The sequence below is a fragment of the Lissotriton vulgaris genome, chromosome 2_1 (genome assembly GCF_964263255.1).
Source record: "Lissotriton vulgaris chromosome 2_1, aLisVul1.2, whole genome shotgun sequence".
Lineage (NCBI taxonomy): Eukaryota > Metazoa > Chordata > Amphibia > Caudata > Salamandridae > Lissotriton > Lissotriton vulgaris.
Genome location: NC_141687.1, coordinates 515522673 through 515541820, shown reverse-complemented (window position 1 = coordinate 515541820; position 19148 = coordinate 515522673). Strand labels below are relative to the sequence as shown.

The following is a 19148-nucleotide window of genomic DNA, read 5'->3' as shown; positions in this document are numbered from 1 at the left end:
TGACTGTGGTTGCAAAAAGTAAACAGGCAGTTCCACAGATTGAGATGGAATGGAGAAATTACTTTGGGCAGGAATTTTGGATTAGGACGTAGAACTACCTTATTTGGATGCATTTGCAAGAAGGGTTCTTGCATGGTTAGTGCTTGTAGTGCACTAACTCTCCGCAGAGAAGTAATAGCTACTAGGAAAGCAACTTTCCATGTTAAAAATTGTAATTCACATCTGTGTAAAGGTTCAAAGGGAGGTCCCATTAACCGTGTGAGAACAACGTTTAAATTCCACACAGGCGAAGTTGGTACTCTGGGAGGGATTATTTTTTTAAGGCCTTCCATAAAGGCTTTAATGGCAGGCACTCTGAACAGAGATAGATGTTGTCTGTTTTGCAGATATGCTGCTATTGCAGCAAGATGTAGTCTATTAGGCGTATAGGCTAAGTTACATCTTTGGAGATGCAGTAAGTATCCTATGATGTGTTGAATAGACACATTTAGGGGATCAATATTGTTGTTGTGACAATATATCACAAATCGTTTCCACTTGGCCGCGTAACATGCCCTAGTGGTTGGAAGTCTAGCTTCTTTAATGACTTTCATGCAGTCCGGAGGAAGGTTCAGATATCCAAATTCTAGGACTTCAGGAGCCAGATCGCAAAGTTGAGCTGAGCTGGGTCCGGGTGTCTGATCCCTCCACGGTTCTGTGTTAAGAGGTGTGGAGACAGGTGCAGTTTTTGGTGCGGTACCACAGACAGCTGTAGCAGTGTGGTGTACCACGGTAGTCTGCCCCATGTTGGAGCAACTAGGATGAGGGTCAGAGAATGCTGCTGTAGTTTGCGTACTACTAGTGGCATAAATGGTAGAGGTGGAAAAGCGTACGCAAATTTGTTTGACCAATTCATCCATATCGCATTGCCTTTTGACAGTGGGTGTGGATATCTGGCGGCGAAGCTTGGGCATTTTGCGTTTTCGTGGGTGGCAAATAAGTCTATTTGAGGCTGTCCCCACATCTGAAAGAATGGTTGAAGAACTTGCATATGAAGTTTCCACTCGTGGGTCTGTTGCGTTTGACGACTTAACAGATCCGCTATAGTATTTTGTACTCCTGGAACATGCTGGGCTAGAAGGAATATGTTTTGAGGTATAGCCCACCTCCATATGTCCTGTGCATATGGAGGTGGAGAGAGTTGCAGGGAGTGTGTGCCTCCCTGCCTCTGTATGTAGTACATTGCTGACATATTGTCTGTGCGGACTAACACAGCTTTGTTTGCTACTTGCTTCTGGAAAGCTTTTAGTGCTAGGAATATGGCTAGTAACTCCAGATGATTGATGTGGAGTAATTTGTGTTGCGGTGTCCACCTGCCTTGCATGGTGTGTTACAGTAGGTGGGCTCCCCAGCCGGAGAGCAATGCGTCCGCAGTCAAGTTTATCTGAGGAACTGGCTCTAGGAACGGTCATCCCTTGGAAAGGTTTTTGAAGTCCGACCGTCTATCAACACTAGGTCTGTTAAGTGACCTTGAGCCTGGTTCCACTGACGCCATAAGCATTCTTGGAGAGAACACATCTGAAGTCTTGCATGGGGTACTATGAAGATGGAAGAGGCCATCATCCCTATGAGTTGCATGAACACTCTTGCTGGGAGGGAGTGTTGTAGCTGAAACTTTGTTAGAAGAGTTTGCATGCTAGCTATCCTTGCTGGAGTGGGATAAGCTAGAGAAGTTGAGGTGTTTATTGTGACACTGAGGTACTTTTGTACTTTGGATGGCTTAAGATGAGACTTGGTGAGGTTTTTTGTGAACCACAAGTTGTGGAGCAGTTGGATGGTGGTATGAGTGTGTTCCGCACATTGATTGTATGAGCTGGATTTTATGAGCCAGTCGTCGAGGTACGGGAAGACTTGGATGTGTTGTCTTCGTAAAGGAAGAGGAAGAGGTGTGGCGCCGCGCCTAGGGCGACAGACTCCGGAATCTGGGGATCACGGTTCGATCCCCAGCACCGGCAGCAGATTAGCCCAGCACCATGTGACTGGGCAATAGCTTGCTTAATCTTCCTGACGGCCCCCAGCGCCTGGAGACCCTTACGGGTGATTGTGAGCTTTACAAATGTGGATTATTAATATTAAATGCGCAGCCGCTACTGCTAAGCACTTGGTGAATACTCTTGGTGCTTTTGTAACTCCGAAGGGGAGTACTTTGAATTGATAGTGCTGCCCGTCTATTACAAATCTGAGATACTTCCTGTGAGCCTTGTGAATGGGAATGTGGAAGTATGCGTCCTTGAGATCTAGAGTAGCCATGAAGTCGTTTTGCAGCAGAAGCGGAAGGACTTGTTGGAGTGTGACCACGTGAAAATGGTCTGACTGTATGTATATATTTAGCGGTCTGAGGTCTAAAATAGGCCTTAGAGAGCCGTCCTTCTTTGGAATCAGAAAATATAGAGAGTAAACCCCCTTGTTTTGTTGGTGCAGAGGAACTGGTTCTATTGCACTTTTTTCTAGCAGGGATTCTACTTCTTGCTTTAACAGTGATAGATGTTCTTGTGACATTGGACGCTGTTTTGGGTGGTATGTTTGGGGGGGGGGGGTAGATGTTAAGTCTAGACAGTAACCTGACTGAATAATTTGTCGCAACCACCTGTCTGATGTGATGTTGATCCAGGCAGGTAGGAATTGTTCCCCCCACAGGAGTGGAATGATGTGGGGGAAGGGGAGGAAAGTCATTGGGTAGGGGTAGAGGCAGAGCGTGAGTTGTTTTTGCCTCTGCCTTTGTTGTTGTTACCCCTGTAACCCCCTCTCTGGTAGCCCTTAGTGAATGTGGATTGACCAGGGGTTTTGTAGGAAGTGGAGGTACTTTCTGCGGAGTAGCCTCTTGTGTTGCCTCTGTATGATGAGCGACGAAAGGAACGTCTGGGAGCTTGCTGCTGCAAGGCTCCCATAGATTTTGCTGTATCGGCGTCAACATTTGGGCCAAATAAATGTGTCTCATCAAATGGCGGATTAAGGATGGCGTTTTGTACCTCAGGTGTAAAACCTGAAATACGTAGCCAGGCATGTCTATGTAGTAGGGTGTTGGTATTGATTGCCCTTGAGGCGGTATCTGCAGCGTCTAGAACACAACGGATGGAAGTATTAGCGATATTTTTACCTTCCTGTATAAGTTCATTAGAACTGTTTTTGTATTTGTCTGGTAGGTGCTGCATTATGGACTCTAGTTCGTCGTAATGTGCCCCGTCGTATCTTGCCAGCAACGCTTGGGTGTTGGCATTACGCCAGATGTTAGCTGCTTGTGCCGCAGTTCGCTTGCCGGAGGCGTCAAGGAGCTTAGATTCTTTGTCTGGTGGTGAGGCCTCACCTGATGTCTGGGAATTAGCATATTTACGTGCATTAGACCCTACTAGAGAATCTAATTGTACTGGACCTTTAATATAAAATGGATCTGTAGGGGCAGCTATATATTTTTTCTCAAAGCCAGGATTGAGGACCGTAGCCCTGACAGGATCCTTAAAAACCTCTGTTGAGTGCTTGATGACACCCTTAAGCATTGGTAAAATGGCAGTAGACATTTGTGAGTTATCAAAAGTTTCTAATAGGAAGTCTTCCTCCACTGCATCGGTGTGTAAGTCCACCCCATGATATTGTGTAGCTCTTTGTACTAGTAGGTTAAACCCTATAGTGTCCTCTGGTGGGGAAGGTCTGGAAGGGTATACATCATCTAGTGGGACGTAAGGCACTTTAGGGGTGTTGTAATCATCCCATGGATTAGGTGCCTCCTGGGTCATGTGCACCCCCACCTATATCGTCAGAATCTGTGTCTGCATCATCATCTGGATTAGTAGATGGTGTAGGTGAATGATGTGGTGTAGGAGGAGGAGCAATATGAGGAGGTGGTGGAGAAGGGACCCTTAATGGAGAGGTTGCAATGTCCTTCTTTGGAGGGGGAGGAGTTGCTGGCGCCTCAAGTGGTCTCTTCTTGGAGCTGAGAGTCAATTGTCCAGTTTTAGGATCCTTTAAAGAGTTTGCTGATTGGGATCCGGTGTAAAAAGTATGTATTTTTATAAAAGAAATTTCCAACAAAAATGAAGAAAACAATATAAATAAATTATAAACACTATTTTGTATACAAATAATATGTCTTGTCTTTATCAATATTGTTCTCATGTCACAACATTTAATTGAATAATTTGTGTGTGTTCTCCCTGGGTTTTGGCTTGTAAATTGTGTTCACTACTGTTTTGGTTTCCAGAAATTAGCTCACTTCAGTCCCTACTGGTAGTGGATATATATGAGTAGGGGTCCCCGTTTTTTCCAAAATGCAGAAAGAAACTAAAGACACGTTTTTTTAATTTAGCTTAAATCTGCACCAGGACACTCTCCGGAATAACAGTTTGCTACACAAGTGCCCTTTCATTCATTCATTTTCTGCTACATTCAGTCCTTTTATCTAAATTGTAGCCCTTTCTCACACGGATACATTTTCATCTGACATACCATCTTTGGCAATTTATCATCCACTACTCGTGGCCACACAAACATCCGCCAGGCTGCATATCAAAATGTACACAAACTGTACATTTCCATGTGCACTCTTGCCGCCCTACACTACCTCCTTCGTGCAGTCCGTTTCATGACCCTGGAACAGATGAGTCAGGGTTCTGCTACTTGTATTTGAATGAGAGGTGGGAACAGTGAAGTTGGAGGGACACAACAAATTAGCTTGGGGTAATTTATAAAGTAACAACAAATCTGTCCTCAGCTAAGAAGTATACCACATTTATTTTATGTACCACGTATTACGTTCCTGGAATGTCTAAGCACCGGTAATGACTGATATTATTCTTACCCCTTTTAACACATATCAATTTTTCAGACTGAAACACCTTGAAGGCTGAGTTGGTCTTTCCAGAAATCGAACTCCTGAACAGGACATCACAAAATACCTGAGAAGCCTGACATATATTACATATACAGAAGTAGGACATGAACTAATACACTGAAAATATGATACTGTAAGGATTATATATGTTAAATGTCCTGAGGGAATTTAACAACACAGAAAATGGCATCCATACCACAATTTTGTTTTTTTATACGAAAAAGCCATAAGAATACCTGCTGTCTTTCTGAATGTCTGGAGTCATCATCTGGGCTGCAGAGAAATTCAAGCACCTATTTAAAACAAAGTAATGATGATGTCATAACATACTTGGCATAAAAAGACCGCACAGTCACCAATTTACGCCGCCGCAAGTGCAGGCCTGTACGAATAGTGCTTGGAGGCCAAGAGATCATTCATATATTTGTTGGTACATATGTTATGTGCCACCCTGGTATACAAAGGATGCCTCTGTTCCCATTCCCTCAGCTCCTTCTAGGTCTGGGGGATCATGATCATTTTGAGATAAACAGTGAAGGAGAGCAGGCAAATATTCCGAAGAGGAAACACAGAATCATCATTATTGAAGGCAACACAGTCAAGAAACATTTACAAAATTATGTACAGATGTAAGCATGCAGGCGCATTTGGAAATCCTTTATAATGAACACATATATGCTCAAAGGTAGCTTGGTCTTCAAGGCACCATTGAACTCAGATGATGACATATCTAACCGCAGATTCCTTGCCTTAGACTACTCATTAGACGTCAAACTAGATCCTGAAAATCTTGAGCAGTACCTCTGCGCACCAAACACTCCCTGCAAATGTCATACACACCGGATGTGATGTGTGCAGTGTCTAAATAGCTGCCACCCCAGTGCGCTGACGCCAGCTCCTTTTATGACACATTCTGCATCCACAGACATATGAGAAGGGTGAGGACTAATGTGCTGAAGCGAAGGAAGACCTTCCGAAAGGAAGGCGTATAATTCATAGAGCAGGAAGGCAGGAGGGTCTGTAAGCAATCTGCAGGTAGATAGTCTCTCTTACAGAAAGGGCACAGATAGAAAGGAACAGACATCAGTGTGCTCGGGTGCTGCTTATATAGGCACTGCACACGTCACATCCGGCACAGACATCACACCACCTACTGGTGTACATAGGTAGTGCTCAAAATATACTGGATCAAGTCTGACACTTAGGGAGGTAAGGAGTCTGCAGTTAGAAGTCACTTTCAGCAGATTTATTCTGAAAGCAAGTGACAAAAATTCAGCTTGAGGATAGCAGACAACTCCATAATGAGGATACTCATTTATTGTTAGAGAATGATTTTGCTGAGCAGAACACAGCTCACATTTAAGACTGTAAGGGAGAGCACTGACCGGCCTGTAAGGATTGGAAGCATCTTGTCTTGAGGAAACTCACAAACATCCATAAAACTACAAGGAAATTGCCTTGAGATGAACCCTTTTAACCACCCAGAGATATTGAAGGATTTGCAGGTTTGACTATATATGGTGAAATGTGCAGGCTTACTGAAGATCTGGCAGCGGCAAAACAATCAAAACTATTGTCACTGTTGACAATCTAGCTTCCATGATGAAGTATGTAAACATTTCTTTTTTTTTGGTGGATCCTCCAATCTGTCGATAGCCCCCGAGCCCTGCAGAAAACCCTTGGAATCAGACTTTGAAATCTTTGCGGGGCGGAGCTAATGGCGGAGACGCGACGCGGCCTGCAGCTACACCCGGGTCTCTTCCTGCGCAGCTCCAATACCTTGAAGGACCGATGGAAGCAACAGGGCTCCTGCATGCAGAACGTGCGCGGTGTGAGCAGCGGACGACGAGCCTTTCCCCCCTCTTTGTTGGCCCCGCAACTGCCGTCGCCGCGCGTACCACCTAATACAATTCCATTGGGGTACATGTGGGACGATTACGACGCTCTTAGAGGCCCCAAGGTGACAGGGACCTCTGGAGCTCCTGGGAGGCACCGCCCGGCTGTGCACCCGGGCCCGCTGTAAGGGGGACGTGGATCCCTGCATTCTGCCCAACGGGGGCTCCAATCACATCGTTTACACCCTCCCAGCTGCTCTACCCATCGGCGCAGGAAAGGCCCCATCAACTGCTCTGAGCCCTGCACCAAGCCCATTGAGACGCAAGGTGAGCCTTTACGCCCTCATTGTTGGCCCCGCAGCTGTTGTCACCGTGCGCCCTCTCCTTCACTATCTCGCTGGGGCGTGAGTGGGAAGACAACAACGCTCCCTAAGCCCAGAGGTGACGGGGACCTCGGCAGAGCCTGGGAGGCAGCCGTCAGGATCTGCACGTGGATCCGCTGCTAGGGGGATTAGGCTCCCTGCAGACTGTCCGACGGGGGCTCCAGCCGCATCTTTCCCAGCCTTCCAACACTTTCAATCACAGGCGCAGTGAAGCCCCATCGACCATCCAGAACCCTACATAACATCTATTGGGGTGAGAAGAGCGTCGGCCATTGTTATACACAACAGTGAGCTGCTTAGCCACTACAGAATCATGGTCGCTTGATCCACTAACCATCTGATTGTGAACTAGTAGCTAACAAGAACCCCACGCTCATTATTTGGCTAAGCAATACTTCTAAGCTCAGACACTCCCAAGGTGCATCCTTGACTGCGCCTCACCCCAGATCTCTCTTGAGCGCAGTAACCTCGACTTCTTCAGCTCAACGAGGCACTATTTCCTCGCTGATCCGATCATTGCACTACTTCACCTTGTGGCCACTTTCAAATTTACATATACACGACGGCATGGTTTGGAAAGACCCTAAACAAAGGGTATTAACATTCAGTAAACCAGCAGAGAAGGCACAGGAAGCAGGCGCAAATAAGGCCGAGGGTGGCCAGGACACAGCTGCCACAGCAGACTCTGCGGCACCTCAATCCTCCCTATTGACGGAAATGAGAGCAGGATTCAAGGCATCCTTGACACACTGGGGCCCAAACTTGATTCACATGATAGGAGGTTGGATACAGTAGAGGGTCGGGTTTCCAATCTCGAAGATGGAGCTGCCGAGTCTACGAATCGCTTGGAGCACATGGAGAACATTTTTAAGGATGTTGCTATAAAGAAAGAAGATTTAGAGGCACGCAGCAGGCGCAATAACCTCCGCATTCTTGGGGTTCTGCAATCGACCAACACAGGCCGGGTAGATCTGTTTGTCGAAACTCTACTAACAGACATTTTTGGGAAAGAACCTTTCACATGGGCTTTGTGGTCGAGCGCGCTCATCGCTCCTTAAGCCAGTGTCTAAATCCTGGCTGTCCCCCGAGACCCATTATTGCATGAATAATGAACTTCCGAGACAGAGACACCGCAATTCGCCTGGCCAAAGAACGAGGCGAAATCGCCTGGCAGGGTTCGATAGTTGTATTATATCCAGACTTCACAGTAATAGTCCAGGAGGTGCAATGCAAATATAGCGGCGTAAAATCTACCCTTCGAAATATCTGCCTCAGATATATGGCATGTTATACCCGGCTCATTTAAGAGTGGACATAGACAGTCGATCCCGCATTTTTGAAACCCCCACGGCCGTTCAGATATTCTGCAGGTCTGACACAAACACTGGCAGTCAGTAGGACTAGCTCCTCACTTTCCCAACAGCGGCTCCGCCGTCAGTGTTGAATTCTTTTCTAGCGAGTAGTCCTCCTAGTATGTTTAGTAGCGTTGATCTGCATTTCCATTGTTATCTTATAAATGTTGAGACAGAATAAGTATGATTTTATAGTTTAGTATAGTAAGGTATACAAAGCTGGGCGCTGCCAAGGGCGTTGCCTCCCCCCTGTGTGTATAGCACAATGTTGGTAATTTTGATCTTAATTTATCTTTTGGTACTTTTGCATTCACAACTTGGATATTTACAGGATACATCTGGTTATAATTTGTTTGGGTTGGTTCCTTGCGTACCGGGATTCGAGGCAGGGGGGGCGGGGAAGGAGAAGGTTAACAGATTTGTTTATCACAACTTGATTACCAGCAGGTTCAGTAGCAACCAGAAGCATCTCACCACACATCTCATACTGATCTCACAGCTTGGATGTTTACCTACCAACGTTAATTAATCTGCCTGACCACCCCAACCTGTCTGCGATAACTTGGAACGTTAGGGGCCTAAATAATACTATAAAAAGGAAGCATGTACTACACTATCTACAACAACACCAAATAGATGTGACCTTTTTATAGGAAACTCACCTGCCTAAAACAGACGTAAGACACTTTACATCAAGCTGGGGCCCACACCGTTACTTTTCAAACTACAGTATATACGCTAGAGGCACTGCAATTTTGATCCACAAAAGAATTCCCTTTCATTTACACAAATTTTACTGCGACAGAGAAGGCTGATATACCATAGTGATAGGGAAGCTGATGGGTCATGTAGTAACATTGGCTTGCTTGTACGCCCCTAACAAAGACTGCCCTGAATACTTAACACCATCAGTGCTGCAGCAATTCATCCCGGATGCTCCACTTTCTTGAATCCCATTGTTCATGACGAGCTCAGCTCGTCATGAGCACATGAAAAGTGTACTGCATGACGAGCTCAGCTCGTCATGAGCATCGAAAGGTTAAATGACTTACACTCTCTAGTATTGCGCATGGGTACTGACTGCATTCTCATGTGGGGTGGGTGGGGTCTTTAATCTGTTTTTTAATCTTACTCTAGACTGCTCCTCTGGGGTGGGTGGGGTCTTTAATCTGCTTTTTAATCTTACTCTAGGCTGCTTCCCCACACTCCTGACTGGCACTTATAAAAATTTGTGAAGCACTGAATCTTTCACATGTCCGGAGAAGGCGCAATCCGACAGCCGCATCATACATACACTACTCAGCTCAATACGACACATGGACAAGGCTAGATTACTGACTGAGCTCCCAGAGTTTACAAGCATGCTACAAGTCCACCACAATACTCCCTAGAACATATTCGGACCACTCCCCAGTGATAAAGTTAGTATCGCTAGACCACATGAGCGCCAGTGGCGATTCCTAGGCCGTGCCCTAAATGACGACTTGTTCCGTATGGAGATTAGAGAAGCGATAGAGGAATACTTTGAACTCAATACTGGATCAGTAGACACATGGATGTACTCTGGGAGGCCTTTAATGCCTACATCAGAGGAGTTAGCATTGCCAACTACGCCAAGGTGTTGACAAACCTCAGAAAGACTTTAGTCTACCTTGAGCAGTGATTGGAAGAGGTAGACCGCAAGCTGCTTCAATCTCTAACCCCTGATAGTTCTAAGCGACGCTTGACCCTGCTTGCGGAATTCAGAAAGCCGCAGACAGGGAAACCCGTTTCCTGAGTAAATACGCCACAGCTCACCACTATGGTGAGGGAGAGCGGCCGTGTCGTACCTTGGCACGACTGCTGAGGCCACCCTATTGGAAATCTTACCTCACAGAACTCAAATCTGCGTCACGACAGCTCCTCACTCACACAGTAGAGATCCGCACGGAACTCTGAGCATACTACAACAATCTGTATGCGTCCAAAATTGCACACAACTGCGCAGAACTGGAAGACTACTTGGCAGAGATTGCTTTAGTGTATATGGAAAAATTCATGCAGGACTAACTCGCTGAGTCCTTTTCCTCTGACGAGATCATCAGTGCAATTGAAGCGCTAAATGGCTCCACGGCGCCTTGCCTAGGTGGCTTCACTGTCGATTTTTATAAAACATACAAGCATTTATTAGCTCCCCGACTGCTCGAGGTTTACAATGAGGCATTAGAACGAAAAGAACTACCCCCTCCCTCAGAGGGGCAGTCATAAACAGCGTCCATTCCCAATGTTAAGCTGACCTGAGAGTGGGCCCAGGAGTCCCCCAGTACCAAGCTCATGTCTGCTTAAGTTGGACCTGCTTAGTCTACTGACTTCTAGCTGTCCCTTATCTGCCTCATCCCCAGACAACTCATCCTCCTCCTCAGCATCATCTGCCTCATGGAGGGGATGGATATCAAAGGGACCCTGTAAGGAGGGCATACTTCCTTCTGGATTAGAAGGGTCTGGGTTACCAGCCCTACTGGCATCATAGGCCTCTAAGAGACCAATCAGAAAGGAAGTGGTGGGGTTAGACCCCTGTTTTAGTTTCCTGAGAGTACACACTTGTCTCATCTCATGGAAGCTAAGAGCAGTATATTTTGAAGGGATGACCTGTGGAGGGTCAACTGACACAAGGGGAGACTCAGTGTTTCCTCCTGTGACCGACATACTGCTTCTAGTGTGGTGTAAGTGATGCACCTACCTACACTATGTGTTACCTACTGGTCCCTTGCTAGAGTTGCAGCCAAGGTGTGCTAAGCCTTGAGGAGCTACAACAGCTGGTTCAGTAGAACTCAGAGTATTCTAAGCTTTAGTTATATGTACCTAACAGTACTTATGTGATCTTTCAACAAGATATTCTTAGGATACGTGTGGTAAAACAACAGCAAGCTCAAATCCCAACCGCTGCTCACCAATGTGGTAAGGTGGAGATAAGCTCCTCACCACAAGGGTGGAGGATGCTAACAATTACCAAGTCTTGAAGAATGTACTGGTTGATGGGTTTGGTTTAACCACTGAACAATACAGGATGCTGTTCAGAGACACCCAGAAAACTCAGTCTCAAGATTGGACTGACTTTGTTGATTGTGCCACTAAGGCTTTTGAAGGCTGGCTACTGGGTAGTAAGGTTACTGATTTTAAAGGATTGTATAATCTAATTATGAGGGAGCAAATCTTAAGTAATTGTCAGAACCAGCTATTACATCAGCACCTGGTAGACTCTGAGTTGACCTCTCCACAGGAATTGGGTAAGAGGGCAGACAAATGGGTCAGAACCAGGGTTAGGCCTAAAAACCAGGGTGGTGACCAGAAAAAGGAATCAACCAAGCCTCAAGAGAAGGGTGGGGATAAATCCACAGAGAAGACTTCCCAAGGGCCCCAAAACTCCAACAAGGGTGGTGGGTCCCAGAACACTCCTTCAGAGCAAAAGAAACCTTATTGTCATACCTGTAAACAGGTGGGCCATTACAAAAGTGATGCCAGTTGCCCTAAAAATGGCAATAAGGGAAATGTACCCCCAGGTAATACTCCTAAACCTCCTGTTACCACTAGTGGTAATCCCCCAGGTGGTGGGAGTGCCCCCAAGAATGTGGTGGGCATTACTTTGGGCAATCAGGAGGACTATGGCTTAGCCAGGTTCCCTGACCACACTCTTGTCTGTGAGACTGGCATGGGGTTTGCCAACTTCACTACTGGACCCCACATTTTGGGCAAGTATAGACAAGAAGTTTTAGTGAATGGTCAGAAAGTTGAGGCATTCAGAGACACAGGGGCCAGCCTCACCATGATGAGTGACCATCTGGTCCCCTCTGCTCAACTGACCCCTGGTTTTACTTATCAGGTGACAGACATTCATGGAATGAAAAGAAGGCATCCCATGGCAGTAGTCAAGCTCAGCTGGGGTAATGTCACAGGGCCCATGAGAGTGGCAGTGACAGATAACCTACCTGTAGATTGCTTACTGGGGAATGACCTGGAACTCTCAGCATGGGCTGAGGTGGAACAAGAAACTCATTCCAGAATGATAGGCCTATCCAGACAGGTTAGTGGGGCAGTAATAGCTACAGCCCCAGTCCAAGCACCAGTCCTCCCTGAAAAGGTTGGAAGGGCAGTGGTAGCCACTGCCCAAACTCAGACAGACTTTCCAGAACAGGATAGGAGGGCTGTGACAGTCACAGCCCAAACACAAACTGAGTGCCCTCCTGAAAAGGTTGGCAAGGTTGAAATGGTCTCAACCTCTACTCAGACAGATAGTGAGGTTGTGAAGCCTGAAACAATGGATCACTCCACTCAAACAGAGAGCATTGAGGAGGAAGAAGAGTCTTCCCCCTCCCAGACACTAGGTGAGAGCCAGCCTCCTCAGGGAACTGACTCTACCCCTGTTGAAGGAACTGCCCCAGAGGTAGTCAGGCCTAGCCTGGCAGAGCCCCTGATGTCAGTGGACCCTTCCCAGGTGGGACCCAGTCTGGAGCAGGTAACCTGCACCTCTCTACCCTGCCTCAGTCAGCCCAGGGCTGCAGAGACCAGGGAGGCCAGTGGTGGACCCCAAAGGGCCCCCTGTCCAAAAGAACCCCTTAATCAGCAGATTAGGATCACTGAAGCTGGTAAACCTAGCCAAGTGAAAATAGGTCAGACTCCTGAGGGATCCCCCTTAAAAGTAGTTAGGGAACTCCCACAGCTGGACACTGTTGGGCACAGCCAAACATGGGGCCTAAAAACCCCAGACCTGACCTGTCCCTCCAGTAAGCCAAACAGAGGGACTCAGCCTCCAGCTTTAGGTAGCCAGAGGCTGACCCTGAGAGCTCAGTGCATCTCAGCTAAAGAAAGAAAGGCACATATGATGGATGGTGATTGGAGGAAGTTGAGCCCAAAGGTAGAGGAGCCTCACTTCAGTACTCCATCCCAGCATCAGCCTTTTGCTTTCCCAAGACACACCAGAGACAGAGATTCCCTATGGTGGAGACCCTCAGATACCCTTAGGGTGAGGGGTTGCCTAGTGGACCATGACACAGGGGGAAACCAAGCCAGAGCTGGTACTTCCTTATATGGCCACTTAGGTAATAGAGGCTTACCTGGACAAGGATAGCCTTATCTCCTTTCGTTTGGGGGGGGGTTGTGTAGGAAGGTACATCCTGACTATGGTTGCCCCCAACTTTTTGCCCTGTGTTTTAGCTGGTTTTGGACATAGTCGACCTGGGACCCTGCCAATCAGGACCCCAGGCCTACTGCTCTCTCTTTAAAATGGATTCCATGTACCCTAGGTACATTTCCAATTGGTACTGGGCCACCCTATCAGACCCTGTAACTCAGGGCATGGGTGTACCCAGGGCTGCCAGGGGCTGCAGCATGTATTATGCCACCCCTGGCTGGCCTCCTAAATTTGACACAACTGGCTGCATGACAGCTGGGGCAAAGTCGTGTAATCACTCTTTGCTGTAGGTGTAGTATACCTATACCTAACCCTAAAATGGACACACAGATTCCTATCAGTCACTCCTATGGCAGGCCTTGACAATCCTGAAGGCAGAGTGCTTGGAATCGTGTGAGATGGTGCTCTGGCATGAGCTGAGCCTGTCTGCAGCTTGCGGAACCAAGTCCTAATAGCTGTTCCATGATATCGCATACCATATACTCTTAAAGTGCATTATAATCCTCGCGGTTAAATGCTATCTTTGGTATTGCTTTATCAAAACATGTCGAGTAAGGTGTCATACGAATTGGAATACTAACCCCTCGCCAATTCTGGCGACGGGGTTAGCATTCCACCCTTCTAGAGGGACACGACATGTATGTAACTGTGAACCCCGGTTAAAGTTAACTGAAGCCTCAGCTCCACAAAATGGATGCTGCCACCACAGACACGAGTCTGACCCCCTGCAGCTGGGAGTCCTTCCAGCGAGGGGAGCCTGGACAAAGGGTTTCCTGTCAGGGGCGGTGCTAGCACCGTCCCAGACATGGTTTTGTGTATCCTGGGTAGGCAGGGCTTTACAGGAAGGTGACTGCTGAGTGGCACCCCGGTGCTCACTACGCATAGGCCGGTCTGAACCAGTTCCAGGGGCACACCAGCCCCTGGCCTGGGGAAGTCCGGCATGGCTGAGGGGTGTAACCACCCCCCACCTAGTCCCACCCATAGGCAGGACCTAGTCACCGGGTCAGCCCCCTTTTTTAGTATAAAGATGGGAGCGGGCCCCCTGTTCAAATTAGATCATCTTTGGAATCAAGATACCACTTTCTTCGAAAGGACTTCACGATTTCTTCTTCAAGATTCTCCCTTGTGACTAAGGAGTAGTCACCCTGCATCAAGCGGGCACCATCCTAAAGAACACTGCGGTCTGCTGCAAGTCCTTCATCACGAATCCGACGACCCAGCTCGACGAGACCCGGCTTCCCTGGCACCTCTGACCTCTACTCACCTCTACAGCCAAGCTGAGAACCGTGAGTGCGACGAGACCTCGAGGGACCGACGATCGCCAAGACTGCACGACATCTTTACTGCAAGCCCACCGTGTCCTCCACTGGTGAGTGCTTTGGGGTCCGAGAAGCCCCGACCCTGCGCAGCTCCAGCACCCAAGGTCAGCCTCCCTGCATCTCCACGATCTGCGTGGGGCCCTTCTGCTGTTTGCTGTGCACCGCGTTGTTTGGCTACTAGCCGGCTGGCTTGTGGCCTTCTGAACGACGCCCAACGACTTCACGACTGCTGGTCTGGTTGCTCCAGACTGGCCCTTGCTTCCTCCTTGAAGAGAGGCACTCCGGACCCTCCTGGTCCACTCCAGACGCCATTTTAGGTCCACCGCGTGGGCTTGAATTTGCCAAGGCTTTGTTGCCCAATCCTGGGTCCAGCGACGCCGACAGCTTCTAACTTCGTGGGACAGCTCGATCCTCCATCCTGGTCGCCGACAACGCCTCCTGGTCCGCGAGATCTTCGAGCTACAGCGTCACCCACTCACCTTGTCGAGGTGGCTACCATCCGGTGCCCTCCTGGTGCCCACTGACTACTGGCTAGTAGTCTCGAACTTGGTCCCCTCTGCTTTCAGGTGTCATCTATCTTCGAGATCCAGGCTTGGATCCAACTGAACTTTCTTCACTGGTCACCGGCCAGCATCTTTTCTTCCGGCTCCTGGTCCGTCTACGAGGATTCCCGACGTCTTTTCAGACCTATGCAGCTGCAGCCCCTGGGCTAGGTAACTTCGGCATTTCGGTGCCCCAGCATAGCCTCACTATCCAAGGGTCAGAATCTACTTTCGTTTTCTCCCTACCAGGTCGGGTTCGCCCGAGAACACTAACTTTCTAAATTCCTAGCTACCATAGACTTTTGTCCGCATCTCGCGTGAGAGTGCACACACTGCACTCGAGTCCCCTAGGCCTCCTAGAAGTAATCTAACGATTCCCTAGTCAAGTCCTAGCGATTCCAAAAGCTATTAGTACTGTACTTACCTGCTAGGAATTTCGCATTCCACTTTCAGAGTATATGGTTTTCCGTGCCCCTCGGGCATTTGTATATACTGTGCTAACTTAAGTATTTTTGTAAGAGTTTTGGTTTGTGCTTAGTACCCTGTCCTCATAAAGAGTACAGGGCTGTTGTGATCTTTAAATAAATAACTGTTTATTTTCATAACACTTGTGTGGTGTCCTTTCACTTGGTATTCAAGGGGTATATGTGTGGTAAACAGCTGGCTTAACACGCCCTCTCGAGTCTTTAGCCTTAGACTGCTCGTATCCACGCTACTAGGATAGCTGGTCTATAAGGTTGACTTACAACCAATCATCAATAAGGGTTGCTGGACTGATACATAGTGTTCACTAGAATAGTGAGCACTGCATATCAGGCCACCTTCTCACACTGGTGACTTGCTTCTTTTTACCGTTGGCCAATAACTGTTAATGTACGATGCTATCGCCATCGATGGAACTATTTTATATTACAGATTTGTAGAGCGCATGGCTGCCCGTGAGCGTCCCAGCGCTGAATGACAAGAACCTGATGAGGGCGAGCCTCATGGGAATAGCCATGTTTTGAGTGCTCTGCGAAATGAGAGAAGGTTGGGTTGAGCTCTGAGGTTTGGAGGAAGCGCGTTCCATAGTTTGGACGCGTTGTATGAAAACAGTCGGCCGCCAGAGCGAGCTTTCCTAATCCTAGGTACAGAGGCTAGATTGCAGTTGGAGGACCGAAGCGTTCTAGAGGTGGTGTGAGGTAAGATAAGGTTTTGGAGTATAGGGGGGGCCTTGCCGTGCAGAATTTTGTAGGTCGTGCAGAGAGCCTTAAATTGTATTCTCTCCTGAATGGGGAGCCAGTGTAGGACATTCAAGGAGGGTTTGGCTGAGCAGCGATGATGGGTTCCTGTAAGAATGCGGGCTGCGGCATTTTGAGCTGTCTGAAGTTTTGCCAGAACTTTTTTGGGGGCACCTAGGTACAGGGCGTTACCATAGTCCAGGCGGGACAGTACAAGGCCGTGGACAAGGAGTTTGCAGGACTGTGCCGGGAGCAGGGGTAGGATTTTCCTTGCTGATTTAAGGAGGCCGTGACATGTTCCAGCCGTTTTCCGCGCCTGGGCTGAGAAGTTGAGCTCTTCGTCTAACCAAATACCCAGGCTCTTAATTTCTTGTTTAGGAACAGGGGGAGGACCCATGGTTGAAGGCCATATGGCTGTGGAGTGATATAGGGATTTGTTGCCCAGAATCATTATCTCTGTTTTATCGTTGTTTAGCTTGAGGTGGGAAATGTTCATCCACTTAGTTATTTCGATAAGACAGGTTTGGAGGTTGGGAAGGGAATGGTCTTGCTGGCTTAAGGAGACCACCAGTTGAGTGTCGTCGGTGTAGGTCAGTAGTTTAATTCCGAAAGGGGCGACGACTTTCTCGAGGGGGGACATATAAACATTAAAAAGGGTTGGGCTCAAGGATGAGCCCTGAGGTACCCCGCAGCTGATGGCTGTGGATCTGGACGTAAAGGTGCCTTCGGCCACCTGGAAGGATCTGTTCTTGAGGAAGGAGTCTAGCCAGGCCAAGGCCGTTCCTGCAATACCAAGGTTGCTGAGCCTTTGGATCAGAATTGAGTGGTTGACGGTGTCGAAGGCAGCGCTGAGGTCCAGGAGGATCACTGCCACTGATCCTCCTGAGTCCATGATTTTCCTTGCTTCTTCGACTACCGCCAATATTGCAGTTTCTGTGCTCTGGCCCGGCCTGAATCCCGTTTGAGAGGGTTCCAGTAGTCCATTAAATTCGAGGTATTGGGAAAGATTGTGGTTGACGTGCTTCTCGGCTATTTTACTGATGCCTGGGAGCAGGGAGACCGGTCTGTAGTTGCCTAGTTCCAACGGGTCAAGATGAGGTTTTTTAAGCAATGCTTTCACCATTGCTCTTTTCCAGCAGGGAGGGATGATGCCTAGGGTAATTGAGTTATTGATTAGTTTAGTCAGATAGGGCAGAATAGTGGGTCCGACTAGTTTCAGAATGTTAAGTGGAGCAGAGTCAGTGGGGCTACCACTTTAATGGAATTGAGTATGAGAAGGGTGGTGTCAGTTGTAAGCGGAGTGACAGCTGAGCAGTTGATGTTATAGGTGGCTGAGTAGGTTGGTCGGCGTCAGGGGGGCTGTGTAGGCGTCCAAAGTAGTAAGGGGAAGGGATTTGATGATGTTAATGATTTTCGAATTAAAGAATTCAGCAAGTTCGTTGCAGCGAGTGGCTGAGGGTTCTACCGGGGGGGGGGGGGGGCTCCGGCACTTTGAGAAGTTTCCTGGCTATTTGAAACGTTTCTCGAGATGAGTTGGTGGATGATCTTATTTTCTCCTCGAAATAATTGACTTGTGCAGTTTTAAGTGCTTTTTTGTAGGTGAGGAGGGTTGTTTTATATTCGGTTTTTCTAGTGGGGTCAAAGTTTTTCCTCCAGTCTCTTTCTGATCTCTGGCAAGCTTTTTTTAGAAGCCGCAATTCATCAGTGAACCAGGGGGAGGAGGCTTTGCTCCGTGGATTACTGGAGATTTTTTTTGGGAGAGTTTTGTCCAGGGTATCGCCTATCCATGCTGAGAATTCCGCATCAGCGCGAATGGGGTTAGTATCAAGTTCAGGGGGGGAGCTCTATAGGTGATGTTTCCAGATTTCTACATCTAATTTGGACCAAGAACGAGAGGGCTTGTTAGGAGGGGCAGTAGGACGCAGAGTGCGAGTAGTCTGCCAGTTGATTGGGCCTAGAAGATGGTCAGTCCAGGGTACTGGGATGGGATCGAGGACAGTGAGATCGTTGATGTTGGTAAATACCGGGTCCAGCAGATGTCCCAGTGTATGGGTGGGAAGATGGCCTAGTAACTTTAGTTGTAGAATTTCGAGATCTGCTATCAGGTCGGCGGTTGGTTTGGCTTCCTTTTTATCAAAATGGATGTTCAGATCGCCTAGGATCAAGCATGTGGAGTTGGTCGCAGCCAGTGTGTATGACTGTTCCGTGAGGGATTCGCAAAATTTACCTAATGGTCCTGGGGGGCGGTAGATGAGAAAGCCTGATATGGATTGACAGGGGGAGACCTGGATGGAAAACATGACGTTTTCACAGTCAAGGAGGGGACTGCCTTGAAAACGGCATGAGGAATGGTCTTTGTGAATTATGGCAATGCCCCCACCTTTTCCCTTAGGGCGGTCCATATGGTGGATAAGGAAGCCTGGGGGTAGGGAGTTTACAATGTCGGGGTCAGAGTCCGGGCCTAGC

General features: G+C 48.0%; 1 protein-coding gene across 1 annotated transcript in view; it reads right to left on the bottom strand.

Moving 5' to 3' along the window:
- The window catches only part of VPS8 (VPS8 subunit of CORVET complex), a 1704823-nt gene that overhangs the window by 919407 nt on the left and 766268 nt on the right, over window positions 1-19148 (bottom strand). The window contains exon 29 of the mRNA XM_086955430.1: window positions 5101-5157. Coding sequence (XP_086811556.1) covers window positions 5101-5157 — 57 coding nt within the window. The remainder of the gene's footprint in view (window positions 1-5100; window positions 5158-19148) is intronic.